Below are 21,718 nucleotides of genomic sequence, written 5' to 3' on the forward strand. Positions count from 1 at the left end.
TTGCAACAGAATGTCAATGATTTTGTTACCTTTCTCGAAGACTTCCTCAGCCGTTTGGCCCCACACAATGATGTCGTCGATGTACTGGATGTGCTCTGGAGCTTTACCTTTCTCCAGTGCATTGTGGATGACTGAGTGACAGATCATTGAGCTGTGTTTCCACCCCTGAGGCAAACGGTTGAACTGGTACTGGATTCCTCTCCAGGTGAATACAAACTGAGGCCTGTACTCCTTTGCTATGGGAATAGAGAAGAAAGCATTAGCAATGTCTAATGTAGCATACCATTTGGCCTCCTTCAATTCCAGCTTGTACTGGAGTTCCAGCATGTCTGGCACAGCTGTGCTTATGGGTAGAGTCACCTCATTGAGAGCATGGAAGTCTACTGTGAGATGCCAGTCTCCATTGGGCTTGAGCACAGGCCAGATGGGACTGTTGAAAGGTGAATGAGCTTTCTCGATGACAGCCTGACTCTCCAGTTGACAAATCAGCTGATGAATGGGCAACAAAGAGTCACGGTTAGTTCTGTACTGCCTGTGGTGCACAGTTTGAGTAGCAATTGGCACTTCCAGATCCTCTATGTCATGATGTCCCACAATTACAGATCCACCTGAAAGTTCAGGTCTAATGGACAATTTCAATTTACCATCCTCAATCTCTACAGATGCTATTCCAAAAGCCCATTTATGACCCTTAGGATCTTTGAAACAACCTTGTCTCAAGAAGTCAGTTCCCAGAATGCAAGGCACATCAGGACCAGTTACAATAGTATGTTTCTTTCACTCTTTACCAGTTAAACTTATTTCAGCCTGCAACTTAGTTAGCTCTTGAGATCCACCAGTGATTCCAAAAATAGATATGGACTCTGTCCCTTTGCAATTGGATGGCAATAAAGTACACTGAGCACCTGTGTCAACTAAAGCCCTGTATTTCCGAACTCTTGAACTGCCAGGCCACCTAATGAACACATTCCAATAGATTCGGTTCTCTCCACTATCCCTTTCCTCCTCCTGGCTGGAGGCAGGGCACCCCTAATGCTGAACATGGCATGTGGGGTGTACACAATGATTGGTGTTATTGTGAGAGAAATTGCAACTGTTGGAACAATTGCAGTTGCTTTGGGGGGCTGAAGAAGGGACAGCTACCTTTCTGGCATTGTTGCCTCTGTTTCTTCCACTCTGCAGATCCCTGACTCTCTTCAAAAGAACTGAAGTAGGTTGACCATCCTACTTGTTCATGTTCTCACCAAATTGGTCACACAAGATTTTCCACAGTGACCCACATGGTTGCTGATGTCTGGGTGGAATTTGTCTCCACCTGGGCTGGAATTGCCTTGCAGGAGGTGGGCATCTGTTCCTGATGGCAGAAACATGCACCCATTCAGATGATGCAGGGATGGTATGCTTTGCCAGATTCAAAATGGAGGATTTAAGTTCCTCCTTCAGTTCTTCCATAATATCTTTAATGTCATCCTTTGTCTTTGTACCCACAGTTTTTATAGCAGATGCTAGGGCAGAACGCAACAAGCTGTCCTCTATCTGCCTCAATTGGTCTTTGAATTCACCAACATTGAGAGGCCTTCCATTATCACTCCTTGATAGAAACTTGCTGGCCAAGATGTTAGCATAGGATGAAGGAGCAAGCTTAATAAGCTTCTTTGTGAAACCTGTTCCAAGAGGAATGTCATCAGGCTCATGTGTACCATAATCTCCATAAAGCACTTCCTACAGCAAACTCCTTCAGAAGCTTAATTTCCTGCTCAATTGTGTTCCACTTCTTAGCTGCCCAGGTCAAATCATCTTGGGATAGATATCTGATAGCCACAGCCAACAGGAGACATGTCCACAAACTAACCTTACTGAGAGGGCTTGCTAGGTCTTTTGAGGGTGGCCCTAGCTGCTCTGCAGGCTTCTCTCCTGCCTGTAGGGCATTTGCACCAATAGTACATCATCTCATCAGCCAGCTTAGGAATGGCTCTCCTGATTCCCTTGAATATTCCTTTCTAACTTCCCTGATCTCTTTGGGGGGATCATTGGAATCCCAGATATCATCCTCCTCTTCCTCTGGTTGTCTTTGGCCTAGAAACAGAACTTTCCTAACAGGACTCTTAAACTCCTCAGAACCATCCTCCTCCTTGGCAGCCAATCTCACATAGCTTTTCTCATCAGAGTACTGAGACCTGACTATAGTGGCTAAGTCTCTAAGGCTGTATTTCTCCTCTTCTTCCTCTTGTGTACAAGAGGTCCTCTCCCCTAAAGCCTCTCTCGAATCACTATTTATCAAATGTTTGGTCTTATATTGCACCTTCACAGGAGCAAGAACGGCAGTAGAAGTTCATTCTAGTGGGTCTGAATCACTAAAAGTCTGACCTGACACCTGTGAGTTTGAATTTTATTTAGGGTTAGAAGCCTGTGGATTTGAACTAGGTGCAGAATTACAAATAGCTGAAACCTGGATAACTTGAGGAGAAGAAGCCTTTTGGTTGTCTGCCATGTTATTGATAGATAATGTACTCTTGGCTGAATTCCCAGAATCTGCGGTAGCTGTGTCCCCTTCTTCTCCCCCCATAAGAATTTTAGAACAATTGTTTACAGAACACAAAATGGATTGTTTTCCTTCTATATCAGGAGCACGTCAGCTTTTAGAAATATGCCTCTTTCACCTTCTTAAAGCAGCCATGTTCAAATTTTTCATACACAATACTACCATTAGTCCTAAAACCAGAATCATTAGTGCTATAGTCATACATGATAAATATACCACTGGATTACGTGTGTAGAACTCGCTATAGGATCTGCAAGTTCAGTTTTAGGCCAGACAACATGCATTAAAGCTGTGGGAGGAGGAAAAGGAGTAGCCAACCCAGCCAAGAACGTAGTCTCCAAATTCCAGGAGCATCCCTCTAAGCTTTCTTCATATCATATAAACAATCAATTAACCAATTTTCACTGTAAACCAACAGAATAAAAAATCATGCCCCTAATGGATAAAGAATAGAAAATAAAATGTAAAATAACTTCATCTTAACTTCCAGACTTAATTGGTAATCAACCAAATTGAATTAGCCCCACATTGAATACAATGTGGTGGTTTGGGAGTTACCCGTCCCCCCTACACTTAATGAAATCACCCAGACTAGACTCAGCCAGCTGGAAGTTAAGGAATGAAGCTATATTTACAGCTTAGCATAATTTACAAGCATATATATACACACACAATATTTACAGTTATATACAAGTTAGAAGTAACACAGAAACAAAATACTCTTCCCAGAAACCATTTCCCAGGAGGGCTCCTGACCCAAACCTCCTCTGCCCAATCCCCCCACTCTTTCTCTCCCTGAAGAAATAACCAGATCAGCCCACGTTTATCTCACATGATAAACCTGGAGAGATTTGAAGTAAGATGTCAAAAAGAGGACAAGGAGGTTAGAAGAAAAAGGGTCAGGTCAGATTAAAGAGTTAAGGCAGAGGCAACCACAGAGACCAGACCATCAGAAAGAATGAACAGAACTGAGAGCTGAGCAGTGTGTGAGAAGTGAGTGTCATATCTATATTTTGACTATTTTATTTTACTAATTTGACATTTCTCAGCAGAAGAATGAGGGATATAGGTTACTGTTGTTCTTTTTTTCTTTCTTCTCACAGCTAAGGATTTGATTTCTCTCAGTAAATATTCCAATTAGCCTCAAACCAGTACACTCTTTGACCCACATTCATTTGCATTGTGCACCCCAAAGTAAGGAGTAGTGCTAGCATTGGGTGGACAAGGCTGATATCTGTTCTCTGTGCTGGTTTAGGATATGTCTGAAGAATGGGTAAGGTATGATAAAAACACAGGGGAGAAAAACTTCAACATTAGCCAGAAAACTGGCTGCCTCAATGTCCAGCTGTTTTATCTCAGTAAACTATACCTATTTTTACTTTCTTCCATATGTTTTCAAAGGAATGGATGTGCTGTCACCCCCCTTTTTTTTTCTTCTTCTTCTTTCTTTTTTCCTTTTCTCTTTATGGTACTGCTGTTTGAACACATTTCAGCTCTCACAGGTGTCACTGTAGGCAGGGACATTATCTCTTATATCAAAGGTTTGATCTTATTTCAGAAAAGCATGAATGAATTCAGATCTGCAGCTGGGGAGTGAGCAGGAGGAAAATAGGAAAAGTTAAATAGGGTTTAAGAGACGGCAGAAAGGAAAGCACATTTCTTGGTACAAAAATTATTACACTCAAAAGAGACATATTGCGGGGTGAGGGGGGGCAGCTTGCTACATTTTATCTGCTCTACCTTAACTTGTGAGTTAAGGCTTGCTCCCTGTACATTTAATTTACTGCTTCCAGGTTTATTAAGAACTTGCTGCTGAATTTTGTTGTTAGAAAATACATGCATAAGTCACAACCATCTACTGTGCTGATCCAAATTGGATGCCTGCAATAAGCCGATTAAAATGAGTGATCAAAGTCCTGCTGAGCAGATCAGTGGATAATAGGTAGTCTGGGCAATAACAGGTTTCTGCTGGTGCTCAGGTATACATGTGTGAAGTGTTCAGCAGAAAGAATCTGCTTCCATCAGTCACAGGAGCTTTTAAAAGACCATTTTTAGGATTAAGTCCATGGATTCTCCTACTTACTTCTGAGAAGTGGATTATTTTAGCTGTACCTAGTAATTTAATAAGAGTGTCAGAATACCTTCATCTAGTTTTAAGAGGGAACTTTTCATAACATGAAAGCTGGGCAAATCCATTTTTCTTTCAGAATAATTTTAAAATATTTTAGTTTATTTTACTAATTTGTTGTGAGTTTCTTTCTGTAGCAGTCAATGCAACACGTGGACCCCAGAAAGTTGCAAGCTGAGGCTGTGATTCAGAAGGGTTTGTACTTAACTTTAAGCAAGTGCTTCACCTCTGTTGAAGTCTTTCAGATTTAAACAGCCACTCAGAGCCTCAGCCCTGGAAAGGAGTGAAAAAGATGTTAAACATCTGAAGCACAGTCTTGGTTTTATGGTTGCTGGATTTTTATCCAGTTAAAATGCTTTTTTTGGAGGTTTTGTGTTTGTTTTTTTTTTCTTGTTTGTTGTTTGATTTTTTTTTTTTTTTTGTGACTTGATCCAATATGGTTTTGCATCTCCAGGCTTAGATTATCATATGGAAAACCTGTCCCCTCCACACCCCACTTGCTGTGTGATGGCTGCAACAGCCATCCCAACCCCTTCTGTCCTTGGGGAACACAAGGACACACATTTCTTAAGTTAGAGGTTGGTTCAGAGATTTTTATTTGGCCCCATAGGTCTTTGGCTACTGTTTATGATCACCCTGAGGGGATAAGAAAGGGCTAGGGAGGGGAAGCATCTCCAGGGTTTGACAGCCTGGAAAAAGGTTATGACACAATTTATCTGGTGCTGATGTTATACAAATGTGTATGTGATAAATAGCACTTAACAACTGTGAGAAATATCTTCTAGCATTTGCCAATACATTTGCTATATACTGGATTTGTGAAAGACCTTGTCAAAATTCCTAAACAAACTAAATTTTCCTTTATAATATACTCTTGTAGTTATGATTGAGAGGTTTTTGGTTTTTTCCCAGTGAAGGCAGTGGTGCTAGCATGCTCCTCAAAGTGAATGTGGTCTAGTTTATTTTAGCAGGAAGGAGTTTAAGTGGAAATGAACCACAGAAATGTGTGCCACTTGTCTAAAACAAACAAGGTTTAGGCTCTTTTCCTTATAAGTGACATCTATTATTACATTTTTAAGTAGATCTGTGTTAGTAAGCATCTGCAAGTGCATTTGGTCAGATGAAAGGATCCAGGATGATATTTATGTTACAGAACTGGAATGTTCTTTTTTAAGTAAGGACTTGCACATAAGCCAGATGAAGTTAATTGGGAATTTGCAACTGAACAGATACGAGTGCCTAAAAAAGTACTGTCAGCATTGTTCATTTACATGAAATGTTATCTGTGCAGCCATTTCAGACATTGCATATGCTTTTCTGAGGATCTTGAGACCATCTGTTTTTCACGACCAAATAAATAGAATGGATGATTAATAACATTGAGTAGTGATCTAGACCAGTCATTGCAAGTTATATCAACATTAAAAGTTCTATCAGCAGGAGATAGGTGAATATATTCTCAGTGTGGCAGGTTTGTTTGTGAGTTCATTCTTGCTGTGATAACTGTATCAATTTCTGTGATGTTTAAGGGATTCTCATTTCACTTTTCTCCCTCTGAAAAAAAAAAACAAACACCCAAAAAAAACCACAACACTTGCAGAAGCATAAATCAAAATCATTCCCCATTTGATGGTTTCTAGTTTTAGAGAGCAGAGTGATGCTTGCAAGACCTTAAGACAGTGTTTAGAAATTCTCCTGGTTTTTGAAGCTTTGCTTTAAGTTTTGTTTATTAAGGGAATTCCAGACTTATCTTACTGCACCGTGCTTGTGATGAATGCAGGTGCAGTTGCAGTTTGGCTTTCATCCAGAGATGGAAGTTTATTAAGGAGCGTTGATTCCCTGGCTGAGGGAATCGTTGCTGCCTTGAAAATATTCTTCATTAACTGTGTAATTTAACAAGCTGATTATCATTATTATCATCATCTGTCTGCTGACCCTAACTGAGACTAGACTTAATAAAACATGCAGAAAAATGCCACACATGGAAGGTTCTCTAAAAGGGATAGAGACAGTGTCGTCTAAGCTAGAAATAACTATTTTCAGCTATTTCTTGAGAACTTTTCTCTAGCATCTGTGAATTTGTGTTGGGGCCAGGTGCAGCTCAAGATCTGATGATCCCTGACACCACCACTCTCTTCAGATAGTTGAAATAAGGAGAGAAACGTTTGGTTTCTTCAGTAATATAACTTATGGACAGGTCCATCAGCTGTAATTAATTATACACTTTATATTCTAGTCATTGCAGCTTTTCTGTAAAGGGGACTATCATACTTCTAATCACATGCAGTTTTAATTCAGTCTACTTACACTTTTAATACTCAACTTTAAGGACTTCTGTCTGCATATGTGTTCTTGATGCATCTATTTGCATAAGAGGCTTTCCCCCTTCTTCTGTTACACCATTTCTTTTTCTTTTCATGGTTGAATTTAGGCCAGTAGCTATAGACAGTCAATATGATGTCTCCCAAGAGCTCACACCATGGGGCATCAGTTATTTAAGTTCAAGGTTTTATGTAGAGCCGTGAGCTTTAGTCAAAGCTCCTTTCATAATCCCAGCTTAATAATGATGGCTGATGAGTACCTTTCTTCTTCTTTCTGTGAAGGCAATATGTATACTGCCAAGGCAGCAGATTGATGATAAGTCATAGAATCCAAGTTTTTTCCCTTGAGGTGGAGTGAAAAGTACCATCTCTGGAGCACAAATGTAGCTCTGCACTTCTGCTTGTTGGTCACAATGCATGCTTTCATTAGTGTTTGAGGTGCCTCACCTTTGTTCCTACACTAATGCTGTCATGACTACCAGTTCTCTGTTCATGAGCTGCTGCTGCCACCTATTTTTATGATACTGAAGAAAGTATATGTCAGATTGTATCCTCTGTTAGTATACACAGATAGTAAGCATTGAGCCTTTGTCTTTTCACACTGGTGACAAAAATGAACCATGACACCAAACTAAGAAAAGACTGAGAGATTCATCCTTCTCCTAAAACACAGCTACACGTCTTCTGGGAGAGCTGAAATCTCCATTCTTACTAAAATGGCAGCTTCTGATTGAAATTGATATTTTTAATTACTAAAAAGTGGGGGAAATAATGTAAGGATCCAATGACACAAGTGTACCTTCTAGGTTGCTCGTGTTTCTTGGGAAATTTTTGTAGCTATATTGATTTTTACATGACTGTTTCTCTTTTAAAATCACAACCTAAGATCATAGTCCTGATGTGCTTGGCTGGTTACACAAGCACAGGAAGAAAAGAAACCTTCATCTTTCTAGCAAGAAGTACCTCGAGATGAGCATTTGTGATGCTGCAGCCTCCCACTTGGTTGACCTTCAGCACAGCTACAACATGTATGGTATTTTTACCACTAGGAAGCTCTTTTCAGTTGTGGCATTTGTAGCAGGCACACAAGAAAATATTTTCTCTCACATGCTGCTTCACAAACCTTATCTTGTGGAGTTGACCGTCTGTTGCTGCAGGAATGGTGTGGAAGGGCTGTGCCAGGGACTAGGGACTGTGTGAACTCTGGAATAATTCATTGCAAGAAACTAAATGGGAGTGGTCCATCTGTCCTCCTGCAAAAGGAGGTGGTGTGTTTCCTCCCAAGCTATGCAAAGCCATCACCCTGCATGACTTTGAGTTTCTGTGCTGTTCAGTTAAGTATGAGAGTATTGTGTTTCTTCTGTTTCTTATAGCTCTTACTCAGCAGTGGAAAGAAATATCAAGTAGTGTAACCACTTTCTTCCAAATCTTGGGCCAGAATCTCAGCTGGTGTAAGCCAGCAGAACTCCACTGACATTAAATTAGTGCTCCAGTGATTCACACCAGCTGTGGAACTGGTCTTCTGTCTCAATTTATGAAGGCCTTGTACTAAATGTCAGGAAATATGGAATGATCTCTTATAGTCAGCAGTTCTCCAGATGTGTTAATGGAGTTTAAGTTTACCAAAAGACAAGACTTCAAAAACTGACCCAACAGAAGAATAAACTTTCAAAAAGAATGCTGTAGTGACAGGGTTTTTTTGGCAAGAGAGGACTACACAACTCACTGCAATTTAAAGAAATTAACTCAGTTATGCATCAGGGTATGGTAATACAGCTTCAGTGAGATTCCAAGACTCAGAGTAATTTCACAGCACAAAGCAAGCCGTTGGCATTCAGTGAATAATTGCCATGCAAATAGGACTCATCAAGTCTTTAAACCAAAATTAAGTTACTTATTAACTTCATGTATAAAAGCCTAATGCTTCCACTTTGCAAGGGTAGTTGGGTTTATTCACAGGCATGGTATTACAGCTCTTGGAGATTCAATGAGGACCGTGTTGTTACAAGTACACAGAAGCTGAATAGTTCTAGCCGTGTGGTGTTAGACCTCAACAGTAATCTTGCTTATGGATGTGATCTCATATGTGGCATTGAAAAGTTATTTTAGCCAAAGAGGGTAAAATTGATGTTGACATTGCTTAAGCACTGTCAGGCTTACTTTTCAAAGTCAGAAAATGCTGGAATAGGTGAAACTTCAAAGTCAGCAGATATGAGATCTCAGGAGTCTTTTAGTCTTATGTACTTATACGGCCTGTGAGCATATGCTCTAGAAAAAAATTTCCAGTACCTGAACAGCCTATGGTGGCACAGAGGTCTTCACAGCATAATTTATTTGCTGATGATACCTTTCAGAACTGATTTAAATTGTGGCTCCACACAGAGTGATTTGCACATGTTCTCACTGGAGATGTGATGCTTTAGACAGACCTAGAAAGATGAAGGAACACTGGGTTAGGAACTGGTTGGAGGGCTGGACCCAGAGAGTGGTGGTGAATGGTGCCACATCCAGCTGGCGGCTGTCACTAGTGGTGTCCCTCAGGGATCAGTGCTGGGCCCCATCCTCTTTAACATCTTCATAGATGATCTGGATGAGGGCATCGAGTCAGACATCAGCAAGTTTGCAGATGACACTAAGCTGGGGGCAGATGTGACTGGGTTGGAGGGCAGAAGGGCTCTGCAGCAGGACCTTGACCGCCTGGACAGATGGGCAGAGTCCAATGGGATGGCATTCAATAGCTCCAAGTGCAGGGTGCTGCACTTTGGCCACAACAACCCCATGCAGAGATACAGGCTGGGGTTGGAGTGGCTGGAGAGCAGCCAAACAGAGAGGGATCTGGGGGTGCTGATTGATACCCACCTGAACATGAGCCAGCAGTGTGCCCAGGTGGCCAAGAGAGCCAGTGGCATCCTGGCCTGCATCAGGAGTGGTGTGGTCAGCAGGAGCAGGGAGGTCATTCTGCCCCTGTACTCTGCACTGGTTAGACCACACCTTGAGTACTGTGTTCAGTTCTGGGCCCCCCAGTTTAGGAGGGACATTGAGATGCTTGAGCGTGTCCAGAGAAGGGCGACGAGGCTGGTGAGAGGCCTCGAGCACAAGCCCTACGAGGAGAGGCTAAGGGAGCTGGGATTGTTTAGCCTGGAGAAGAGGAGGCTCAGGGGAGATCTTATTGCTGTCTACAACTACCTGAGGGGTAGTTGTAGCCAGGAGGAGGTTGCTCTCTTCTCTCAGGTGGCCAGCACCAGAACAAGAGGACACAGCTTCAGGCTGAGCCAGGGGAAATTTCGGCTCGAGGTGAGGAGAAAGTTCTTCACTGAGAGAGTCATTGGACACTGGAATGGGCTGCCCCGGGAGGTGGTGGAGTTGCCATCCCTGGGGCTGTTCAAGGCAAGGTTGGACGTGGCACTTGGTGCCATGGTCTAGCCTTGAGCTCTGTGGTAACGGGTTGGACTTGATGATCTGTGAGGTCTCTTCCAATCCTGATGATACTGTGTTTCAAAAGGTAAACTTGAGCATCATGATACATTTGGGTATGTTAACTATATTTTAAAAAGAAAGGTGGGGTACGAATGAGTTGACTGCTAGCAGCCAGAACAGCATGGAGTGATCTATCTTGCTGACCAGGGGTCATTGGCTAAGGGTCTGACTCTGACATTGGCTAAGGGTCTCATTGCTTCACAGTTAATCCAAGTGACTTTTGGTGAGACATGTGTCTGTCTAGATGTTGCTGCATACTAAAATGAAAAGCATAAATAAAATGCATGGGCAATTTATTCAGACCTGAAGGAAAGCATTTTAGAAGAGTCTACAGAGGAAGCCTAGCTAGGTTTCCAGAGAGAGTGATTATCATAATTGGGATATATTAGTACAATGAACTTAAAGTGGCTTTCAGAACTGGAGTGATAGGTAGAGTGGTAAGGAAACCTTTCCAAGTACTGGAGAAATCTTAGGAAGTGACAGCATCCAAGACTCAGCAATTACTGGGCTTTTGCTGATTTCTCAGGAGCACAGGGGCCTCCACCTCAAAATGCAATTTATTCCCCAGGTCCACAGCAGGAAACAGAATCATAGAATCACAGAATCACCCAGGTTAGAAGAGACCTCCAAGATCATCCAGTCCAACCTATTACAATCTATCTCATCATAGTGAGAGCTCTGAATCTCCAAGGACCTGACAGCCTAGAAGTGTGAGAGGCTATGAATCACACAGTGGCTGGGGTCTTGAGCAGTTTGTTGTGTTTTGAAGACTGGAGTGTTTTATAAAAACTTATGCTCCCTAGAGCATAGTTTCCTACGTAGTTCTGGAAAACTTGATTTTTAATCTATTTGAAAACAATTTTTAAAAGGAAAAGGAATTGCTTGGTCTCATTAGCTATGTTGACTCTTGTGCTAGTTGGCAGCTATCTAGAATGTTTTGGTGAGAAGAACTAGATTACAGGCTGAGAGAAGAAAACAATGGTGATGTCTGCTTCACTCATAGGCTTGCTGAGATGTATAAGAACAAGAACATGAACATAGATAAGGCAGTCACTGTCTGGCCTTTGGCCTGCATTTTTTTCTCTCTAACCTAACCTGCCATCTCTGATTAATCCACTTTGCTTCTTAACCCCCCTGGCCAACCCTCCAATCTTCCTTGGGCATAAGGCAAGATCTGAGGTAAGGGAGAGGGGTGGAAGGAAAAGTGGGAGGGTGGTTGAGAGCCCTCCTGGGGACTGAGGTTTCTGGAAAAGCTGCTGTGTTTCTGTACTACCTTTTAACTTGTGTATCTCTGTATATAGCTGTATATATTGTAAATATCTCCTTGTATATTGTGCTAAGATGTAAATATAAAGCTTCATTCAATTTCCAGAGCCCCTGAGTCTAGTCTGGGTGATTTACAAAGTGGGAGGGGCGGGTAACACCCAAACCATCACAACTCTACATCATGGAGCAGCTGAACAAAAACAGTCCAATTAATCTGAAAATTGAGTTTGCTTTTGCACACCTCAGGTCTTATGTGGCAGAATCTGAAAGTAATACTTTCCATCACTTCTATCTCATTATTCCCATTTTGGTAGCTGATGTGCTGGCCTTGATAATGCACATTTTTTCCACCTTCTGTCAGGGTTACACCAGCAAAATACACTGAAAATGAAACCATCCAATGAAACCATTCATTGAGTTATGAAACTCAAACCCGACTAAAATCCTACAAGCAAATCATATCTGCTTCCTGCGCTTCCTACCCTGATTCCCTAAAGCATAGTTGTAGAAGCAACAAATCATTCAGGTTGCAAAAGACCTCTAAGATCATCAAATCCAAGTGTCAGCAGCACCACACCCACTAAACCATGTCTTGAATCACAGCTTAGCGGTTGGAAGGGATCTCCAGAGGTCATCAAGTCCAACCCCCCTGCCAAAGCAGGACCACCCAGAGTAATCTGCACAGGAATGCATCCAGGTGGGTTTTGGAAGTCTCCAGAGAAGGAGACTCCACAACTTCTCTGGGCATCCTGTTCCAGTGCTCTGTCACCCTCACTGTCAAGAAGTTTCTCCTCATATTGAAGCGAAACCTTCTATCTTTATGTTTGTACCTATTGCTCCTTGTCTTATTGCTGCACACCACCAAAAAAAATTGGCCCCATCCACTTGACACCCACACCAAAGACAGTGATGAGATCCCCCCTCAGTCTTCTCCAGACTAAACAGCCCCTGGTCTCTCAATGTCTCTTCATAGGAGAGATGCTCAAGTCCCCTAATCATCCCCGTGGCTCTCTGCTGGACTCCCTCGCAGGTGAAGTGCCATGTGTACATGTTTTACTAACACCCTCAGGGCTAGAGACTTCCACCTTCCTCAGAAGCCTGTTCCTGTGCCTGGCCACTCTTTCAGAAAATAATTTTTTCCTGATATCCAAGCTAAATCTCCTGGTGCAACTTGAGGCCATTTCCTTTGGGATGTGGACTTTTGGGATGTGGACCTTTGAGAGAACTCACTCTGATCCTTTGTGTGCCTCCATGTCAGACTGATGGACAACAAGAACATGCTTAGCACCAGAGAGAAAAGAGAAGCTAACAGAGTATCATCATCCTGTGCAGTGGCAGCAGTACAGATCCTTTTGTATGTTTTCTGCATTTGTTCTCTCCCTAGCTCCCCATATGGAAATTGTGTGTGAAATTCATTCTCAGGATCCTAAAAACTGTAGCAAAATAGCTAAAGCCTTGACATTTATAAGCTGAATTTAATCTGTTGTTTTGTCATTGCCGTCTCAGCAAGTAATTATGCCTTACAAAGAGCACTTTTCTTCTATGTGTAACCTCAACAAAAATATCAAAATACACTATTAAGTGCTTACCTTGGAAGTGTATATACTGGAATTGTTTACATCTATATCTAAATTTGTTTAAAGTCTCTTTGCTTTGTATTTCCAGACCTGATGTGACCTCAGAGAAGGCATCGGGCAAGCATTCCCTGGATATGATGTCTCTTGAAACACTGGAAAACACTCCTGAGCCAGAAGATCTGTTTGATGACATCTAGCTGTGTGTTGGCTGAGAAACTGAGAGGCTGGTGCCTCTAATAAAGATGAGCTGTAGAACTAAAAGTCTTTGTTGTAGACGCTGAGCTGAAGTCTTAACTATAAAGTGGTATTCAATGACATATTGCTGTAATCCTCTTGCACTGCACTTGTCCTCATTCTTCACTACGCAGTTGTAGACCCTTGGCCTGCTAGGCTTGATTTGTGGCCGCCTTGAAATCAGTTTAGCCTCCGTGTAGATCTTTTATCATGTATATGAGGGGAAGGAAAGGATGATCATAGCGTTTTTACATCCTTAACAGTCTCTGGCTGCTGATTGTATCCAGGATCAACTAGTGTTCAGATATCCTGAGAGAAGAACAGGTGTGAAGAAGATTAAGGCCACCACTGTGCTCACCCTATATACTGCCCTTTTCTTGACAAGCTTGGCTTAGATGTGGTCTAACTAAATAATCTTCATTTTGCTGATGTACAGCTTCCTAAACTGTCCATTTAGAATGATATTTTCTGATGTGAAGCATCTGAAGAATGATCATTTCACTTTTATTGGAATATTCTCTGCATCATAATGCATTATAAGGTGTTCTAGCTTTTGGGAGTAAAGTGCTTATCAAGTCAATATTGACTGTATTTTAACCTTTGGTAGAAACCATCAGCCTTGAATATTGCAAATTTTGATACTTCATAATTTTCTCAAGGTGATTTCTAAAATAAACAAAGTGCATTCTAAAAATATATCAGTTTGGGTTTTATTTGCTTAGACATGAGTAAAGGGACTAGCTAGCAAAACGGATGACCTTTTCTTGGCCAAACCTGATGCAGTTAGATTTAAAGGCTGCTTTATCAAAGAAATAACTTAGCAAGATCCATTTACCTTCATCAGTCAAAACAATACAGAACTATGCACGCATGTCAGGTTTCTTCTTTGCAGTATTAAGAGCCTGAGTAAATTCTAATTTAAGCCAGAGAGTGCTGTTTTTTCTGTCTCAGAAAGAGATGATGCAACAACAATTTTACACATGTCACTAATACCACTGAAGTAAGCAGGGCTGTGCAGCATAGTCCTGCTTCTTTGCTCTGTGACTTGCAATAGTCCTTGGAAACTACTTGGTGTTTTTGAAATGGCAGCTTGTTTAGGACCTGGTTCTGCCAGAATTCAATGTTATATTTAACTAAAAGCATCCATGTTAGTATTAGCAAGTTCAGGGCCTCTTTTAAGAATCTACATGAGTATCTAGGAACATCATATGTTTGAGCATTCCGTTCTGGAAAACATGGTCACTGCATTTTAAAGTCACAAAAGGCTTTGGGACAATGTTATCAATCACGCAGTAAAAACATGAATGGCCACAATATTTTGCTTGCTACAAAGGCTTTGTGCCTGAGAAATGACAGGACCACAAAAGACCTATTCATACACCCATTCACAGACACTGCCTGATTTAAAATCTTCCAGCGCTGATCTGACAATGCTTTCAGCAAAAGCTTGTATATAGTTTCAGTTTTAACGTGAAAATGTTCCATGACTTAACCCAGAATAGAAGAGCTTGGTTTACTTGTGCCTGCAGCAGAAAATGAGAATAAATGGAGCTGAACATCCCATGAAACTCTGCTTTCAATAAACTGTTGGTTTCTAACAGTAAAATGTTGTTATGTAAATACGAAATGTTACACGCAGTTGGCAGGTGTAATAAAAGTCTGACAGAATGTTTATTCTTTTCTCTTTTCTTTTCTTTTCTTTTCTTTTCTTTTTCTTTTTTTTTTTTTTTTATTTAAAAAAGTTGAACAGAAAGCCATGTGATGGCAGATAGATACTTTTAACTGTGTGAGCACAGGCAGGTCTCTTTAGTTAGCATAGCTCTGGTGCAGAGCCACTTTCTAGTCAGTTGAGGCTGGCTGTATGCACAGGGACACCTCTTCCCCTCAGAGCCCACTTACAATATGTCAGTCTCCACAACTACATGAGGAGTGTTAGTGAAATGCATCTTTCTCAGTTTCAGGACAAGGGACTGCTTGAGAGAGTCCAGCACAGAGCCATGAAAATGATTAAGGGAATGGAACATCTCTCTTACAAGGAGAGACTAAGGGAGCTGGGGCTCTTTAGCTTGGAGGAGACTGAGAGGTGACCTCATTAATCTTTATAAATACATAAAGGATGAGTGCCAAGAGAATGTAGTCAGGCTCTGCTCAGTGATGCCCAACGACAGGATAAGAGGCGATGGGTGGACAATGAGGTATAGGAAGTTCCATGTAAACATAAGAAAGAGTTTTTTCACTGTGAGGGTGACAGAACACTAGAACAGACTGCCCAGGGGGATTGGTGGAGTCTCCCTCTCTGGAGTTACTCAAAACCCACCTGGACAAGTTCCTGTGTGATCTAATATAGGTGATCCTGCTCTGGCATGGGGGTTGGACTAGCTGATCATTCAAGGTCCACTCCAGGCCTCTAACCTTCTGCCAATCAGGTTCCATTTTCCAGCTAACTTTGAAAAGGAAAGACGCACCAAAATGGGCACAAACTTGTTCTGTGAGAGCAGAAATAGCCTTGCAAAAGCTGCAAAAATCACTGAGACCTCTTTAGGATGTGTTACTGTCTACAAGTGAGAAAATCCACTTTATCCTCAACTTGTTCATCCCAATGCATTACAATAGACCAAATGGCCTTCACTGACCAAGCCAATCTTTTTAAAACTCACCTCTGATGCTTGGGAAGGGAACTCAGTAATAATGCCTGATAGCATATCTTTTTAAAACATGCTAAATGCTATGTGTGGTGCTCCTTGATCAAGAATCTCAGCAAAGCTGGGATCTTTGCTACCCCTCCACGCCAGTGGAGTTCTTGCTGTGAAGGCTTTCTGAGGCTTACAAAGCTGGAGGCTTCCCTTGTGAGTCAGTAGCCTCTATTAATTTCTATTGACTTCTGTTAATATATCAAATACGATATTCCACCTATTTCATGATAGCACAGTATCCCCTAGTTTATGCTTATGTTGTGATCCACCATAATCCTTGGATTCTTCCATGCAGAGTTAATCAGGTAGTCACTTGTTTTTCTGTCCTGTGTTTGTGCAACTGACTGTTCCCATATAACTGGCATTTAATCATGCTGACTTTTTGTGACTGATTCCTCTGATTTGTCTAAATGTTTTGATTTTTTATTCTTCCTCAGTTTAGTTTTATGAGGCAATGCAGTAGGTCATTCTCCACTCCTAACATCTAGGCCAGTAATGAAAACACTGCATGGTTCTGAACTTGAAGCATCACTACATACATCCTTCTATTTCTGAAGATACCCAAGTTAGACTGAATTTGTAAGCATACCTTTCTAACTCACTGTTCCAGGTTGAGGCTATAGGGTTAAAATATTTTTTTCTGGGACTAGAAGATTGTTATTCAATCCCATAATTCTGCTATCTCTTTATAGACTGACAATAAGGTCAGTTCGTTCTCCTTTCCTCCTCCTCCTGCCCTGAGTGTGTGGCGGGAGCCAATTTATCGGGAATATGTAAGCAGTAGGCCTCTTGGATGGCAGAGGCTTTGGGGGTGGGAGGATTGGAGCACTGGGGAGTGTAGATATAGTTTTTTTTTGGGATGGGGGAAAGTTCAAGGGGGTTTGCCATTGTAATTGCTCTGTAATGTCTATTGCTGTATTTTCTCTCCAAATATAATTCTGTATTTTCTCCCCAATTTGATTTGAGAGTTTAATCTCTGTCGTGCCCTCTTTAAAAAAAAAGCCACGACACTCACCTTTTAGGGGACCATGTTTTCCAGACATGCTTATAGAGCTGCCACATGGAGTAGCCTAACAGGACACCTCAGTCAGTTGCTTCTCCATTGTCCAAAATATTTCAGTGATGACAGAAGACAAACTAGAGAGCCACACCCACAGATGGGTTTTCAAGACAGGAAATTAACCAAAGTTAGGAAACACAGATCACATTTCAAAGGGGATCCTTAATTAATACCTCTCTTTGATTTCCCAGGTGAATTCTTTCTTCAGTTTAAACTACTTTGGGGGAAGATAAAACATACAGTTGTTTTACAGGAGGGAAAACATGCTATATTTCCTTAAAAGTTTAGACTTATCTGAAGTTTTATCCTTTTAATGTAACTACTTAAAGGGAATGTGTGTGTTTTATGCATGACAAATTGTCAGGAGAGGTCTGGGTTTATCCACCAAATCTTCTAGTTCAAAAAGATTCCTTTTTTCTTAAGAGAGAGAAAAAAAAATCTGAACTAAAGAAAACCCCACCTCCTTTCTGAGGAAGTACTGTATAAAGTATTGCCTTTGGGAGCCAAATAGTATTTTGATTTTCAGATACTGTTTTGTCAACCCATATCACTTTTTAAACTATGTCACCACTATTATTCCCAGAAGTAGACACTTGTGTGTATAAATATGATATTAGATATATTGTTTCTCCTTGCTTTGTACATGTAACATATAAATGATTGTGTGTATAAACATGACCTCCCTGGGAAAGTTTAGTATAGCCTAACTGGTTTTGACAACTTCTGCAGTTTCATCTACCAGACTGGAAACACTTGAGGAAGGAGAAAAACCTTTGGGAATTCAGGTACTGCTAAATGTTTAAGGTAAAGCTGCTATTCTCTAGTGTGCCATCTGTTTTGTAGGAAAAATAAAGTGTGCAATCAGGGAAGTAACAATGAAAGAGGAGCAGGTAGAACCGGATTTCCATCTTCTGGAAAACTTCTTCTATCCCTCCTGTACCCAGTAATGCAGGAGTCCTTTCATCAGGGGTTAGTACCACTTTTCTGCTCAGTATTTCTCTAATTTTATTCTTTGCAAAGTCTGAAGTCTCATTAATTTCCCCCAACCCCTAAATTTCCTTTTCATGATCTGTCATACTCTGTCTCATTGCCATTATATGGATAATGTTTGTCAACATCTGAATTTTCATCCTTTTATGACTACTAAATATAGTTACAGTCAAAAATCAGCTTCAGTCAACATCCATCAGTATTAGTCTGCTAGCATGAGGAAATTGAAACATAGTCTATTTTTAAAATCAACACTATTAAAAATTAAAATACCAAGCTGAAGGAACACTGCTTCTGGAGGTCCATCATGGCTAGCCTTGGGACTGGTCTCATTTAGCATTTTCACCAGTGCCATCAACACAAGTAGTAGGAACTCCAATGAAACCTGTTGGTGATGTGTACCTGGGAAGCCTTTTGAAAAACAGCTGTTTCTTATTTGGAGTAAAAGCAGCCTCCACATTTAAACAAAGCATGAGAAAGGCTTGCAGAATTAGAAAATTTTGATGGGTGGTTGTGTTACAGAGATTTGTATGTCTGTGAAAAGAAGAAAAAAGGAAAAGGAAGGAAAAACAGTACCATAGTGAAAAAAACAAGGGCATGGTTGGGAAAAAAGTTGGGAGTTCAGCCTGAGAAAGAGAGAGAAGCATATGAGAGATGGCAAGAAAGAGAAAAAGAGGAGGGGAAAACACTTTTGAGCTAAACAATGACTGGGAAAGGGGATGAGGATTGGATAGAGGCACTTGACCCTCTTTAATTCATTATGTTTGAAACAAGACAGCAGCAGATGCTTGCAACTGTCTTATTACTAATTGCCCACTAGTCCTGCTTCTCTGAGGGGATAACAATAATCACAAATTGTTTCTTTTGCCTGAATTTTCAGGTCTCATCAAACAGCTATAGCAGCCTTAACGTCATCTGAGCTGAGTTGCTTATTGATGATGATAGTATTTTCAGGTTCATTCTTGGAAAGGAAGGTTTCTTAATTGTTCGTGTTTCTGTTTGTCTTGTGCAGAAATATTTAGCTGAATAAGGTTTCATCATCATACCTACATCATAGAATCAGAGAATGGAAGAGATTGGAAAGGCACCCTGAGATCATCTAGTCCAGGGCTCAGAGAAGAGTCAACTGTAGCCAAGCCATTTCAGTCCATGCTGACTCTGTTATTCAGTAAGCAGACAATTAATTTCATCTGAGTCTTCCAAAAGCCTTTACTAGAAATAGCTGTTCTGAAGCTGTTCTTCTGTGTCTGCTGGGGTTTTATGAAGTTTTCTACACTCACCTGGCAGCACCAACAACACATACTGCAATCTCATTCTACTGCGAACGTGTTCTGTCTTCATTGCTTTTGTGCCATGAAGGTTTTCTTCCAAATCTTAGTTTTATGCCTCTGTTGGAACTTAGTCCGTTGGGTCTTAGCTGTAGTAGTTTCCACAATGAGGAAACAAATGCATTAAACCAATTTAATGTTTGAGGAAAAAAATGCTGTCATTATCCTGCTCGTGAAGATTCTCTTCCACACAGAGCTGTTGTTTATCTGAGTGAGACCAAGAGGAATGTCTAATGGGAAAATAGACATCCAGAGGTAGACATCCACTCTTGGGTGCTCTGAAGAACATGGGGTTACATACTTCACTGGTTTTATGCAACTACAGTTGTTACAGTATTTTCATGTAGTGCAGTATCTTCATGTAGTAGTCATCACCACAGCATGAAGTACTGGATAGGGCTGGGGGGACAGGTTGGACTGGATGATCTTGGAGGTCTCTCCCAACCTGGTTGATTCTATGATTCTATGATTCCTGCCTCTCTTTACTATATAGTTCTGACTCCCATCAGTTGAGCGTGTGGGTGTAATCAAAGCGTCTACTACATATTCTTCACGTTAGCTTCTAGTTTTCTTTCTGGGTTGTTACAAGTTCCTCTTTGACTTCCACAGTAGTTGAATAGTGGTTTTAAAAAAACAACTTTATTTTTAACCAGAAGCCAGAATTCTAAGCAGAAAAGATTGACCATAGTTCCACATTGTCCTCCAAACTTGCCTCTAGGCTGCTCAAGTCATATGCAACATAAAAAGGTAGTAAAATACTTTTACAGGACTATTCACAAGCCAAATATGGGCAGCTGACTCCAGAGGGAGTTTAAAATCACTGCCCAGAACCACTTAAAATTGACATTTTTCCTACTGTCAAGCAAATAATAAAGAAAGCCAACTGAGGCACAGCTTTGCAACCAGCTCCAGGTGAACCTGCTCTGCTGGAGGGGTTAGACTAAGTGATCTCCAGAGGTCCTATCTGACCGTATACCAAACAGTGATTCTGTAGCACTTCATCAGTGCATGGCAGTCACTATGCTTTGAAGTGTGAAGGGAAATATTGTGTTATGAATTATAAGAAATGGTGGTGGAAAAGTCCTACCCTATTAAGTCTTGACAGACTTGAGGAGAAAAACGACAAGACTGGGCCTAAAAGTGCCAGTCGGAGAGATGAGGCATGGGTGGACCTTAGGAAGAAAGGGAGTACAACTCCCCCAGGGGTGATGGATCTGCTCAGCACCCCATGCTGATGACTTCCTCTGATGAGCCTAGCAACATTTAGCACAACCAACCAGCCTGATGTAGTATCCCAAATGGCTGGAAGCTGCTGGTGATGAAGGATGTGAGCAGAAAATTCTCTGGGCTGAATTAAAATGTTTGTGCTTGGCCTAAGGCAATCACCTCTGCTCTTTTGGCAGCAAGGAAGTTGAATGTCTTCAATCCACTTATCTTGGGATAAGATTAATTGCTCCCAGGTGATACACTTCACTTTATGCATATTGAAAGAACATAGATGGAAAACACTGAAGTTTGTGACTTCTTGTGGCTTGGAAGACTCCTATCGGTGGCCAAGTAGACAGCGTTGTTGTGGTTTCTGCACTGCTGAGATCAATGAGGAGTTCAGAGAACCTGACACACAGAGTTATCAGACCATTGCAAAATGGTGGGATGAAGTTTGAGGGCACAACAGTGTGTCTGTAGGCAGTCTGAATGTGGTCCCTTGTGTTTCACCTGGGCACAGTGGACGTCCAGACCACCAAGACCTGCACTTGGGGAAAGGCACATCCTCCTGCTGCCTTCACTGTTGTTTTTTCCTCATATACTATGTAGCTATCAAGTAATTATTAGGTTTTTATTTAAAAGCACACTGGAATACCTTTTATGCCACAAAACATTAAAGAAACAGTGAAGCAAAGAAATATATATATAAGATAGTTGTTAGAGAATATATCAAAGCAAAAAAATCCTATGATCAAGCACAAATCTACCTGCTGTTTGGTGTTCTTGATATTTCAAGTAATTCAGAGTTTCTTTCATCATAGAATCATAGAATTGTCTGGGTTGGAAGGATCTCCAAAGGTCATCTAGTTCAACCCCATCTGCAGTAAGCAGGGACC

General features: G+C 41.2%; 1 protein-coding gene across 4 annotated transcripts in view; it reads left to right on the top strand.

Moving 5' to 3' along the window:
* Positions 1–15,217, top strand: part of XRCC4 (X-ray repair cross complementing 4) — a 228,933-nt gene extending 213,716 nt beyond the window's left edge. For all 4 annotated transcript variants that reach the window (XM_064140092.1, XM_064140093.1, XM_064140094.1 and 1 more), the window contains exon 8: positions 13,400–15,217. In XM_064140092.1, coding sequence (XP_063996162.1) covers positions 13,400–13,508 — 109 coding nt within the window. In that variant the 3' untranslated portion in view covers positions 13,509–15,217. The remainder of the gene's footprint in view (positions 1–13,399) is intronic.
* The last annotated feature ends 6,501 nt before the right edge of the window (positions 15,218–21,718 follow it).

This window comes from Pogoniulus pusillus, chromosome Z (genome assembly GCF_015220805.1).
Source record: "Pogoniulus pusillus isolate bPogPus1 chromosome Z, bPogPus1.pri, whole genome shotgun sequence".
Lineage (NCBI taxonomy): Eukaryota > Metazoa > Chordata > Aves > Piciformes > Lybiidae > Pogoniulus > Pogoniulus pusillus.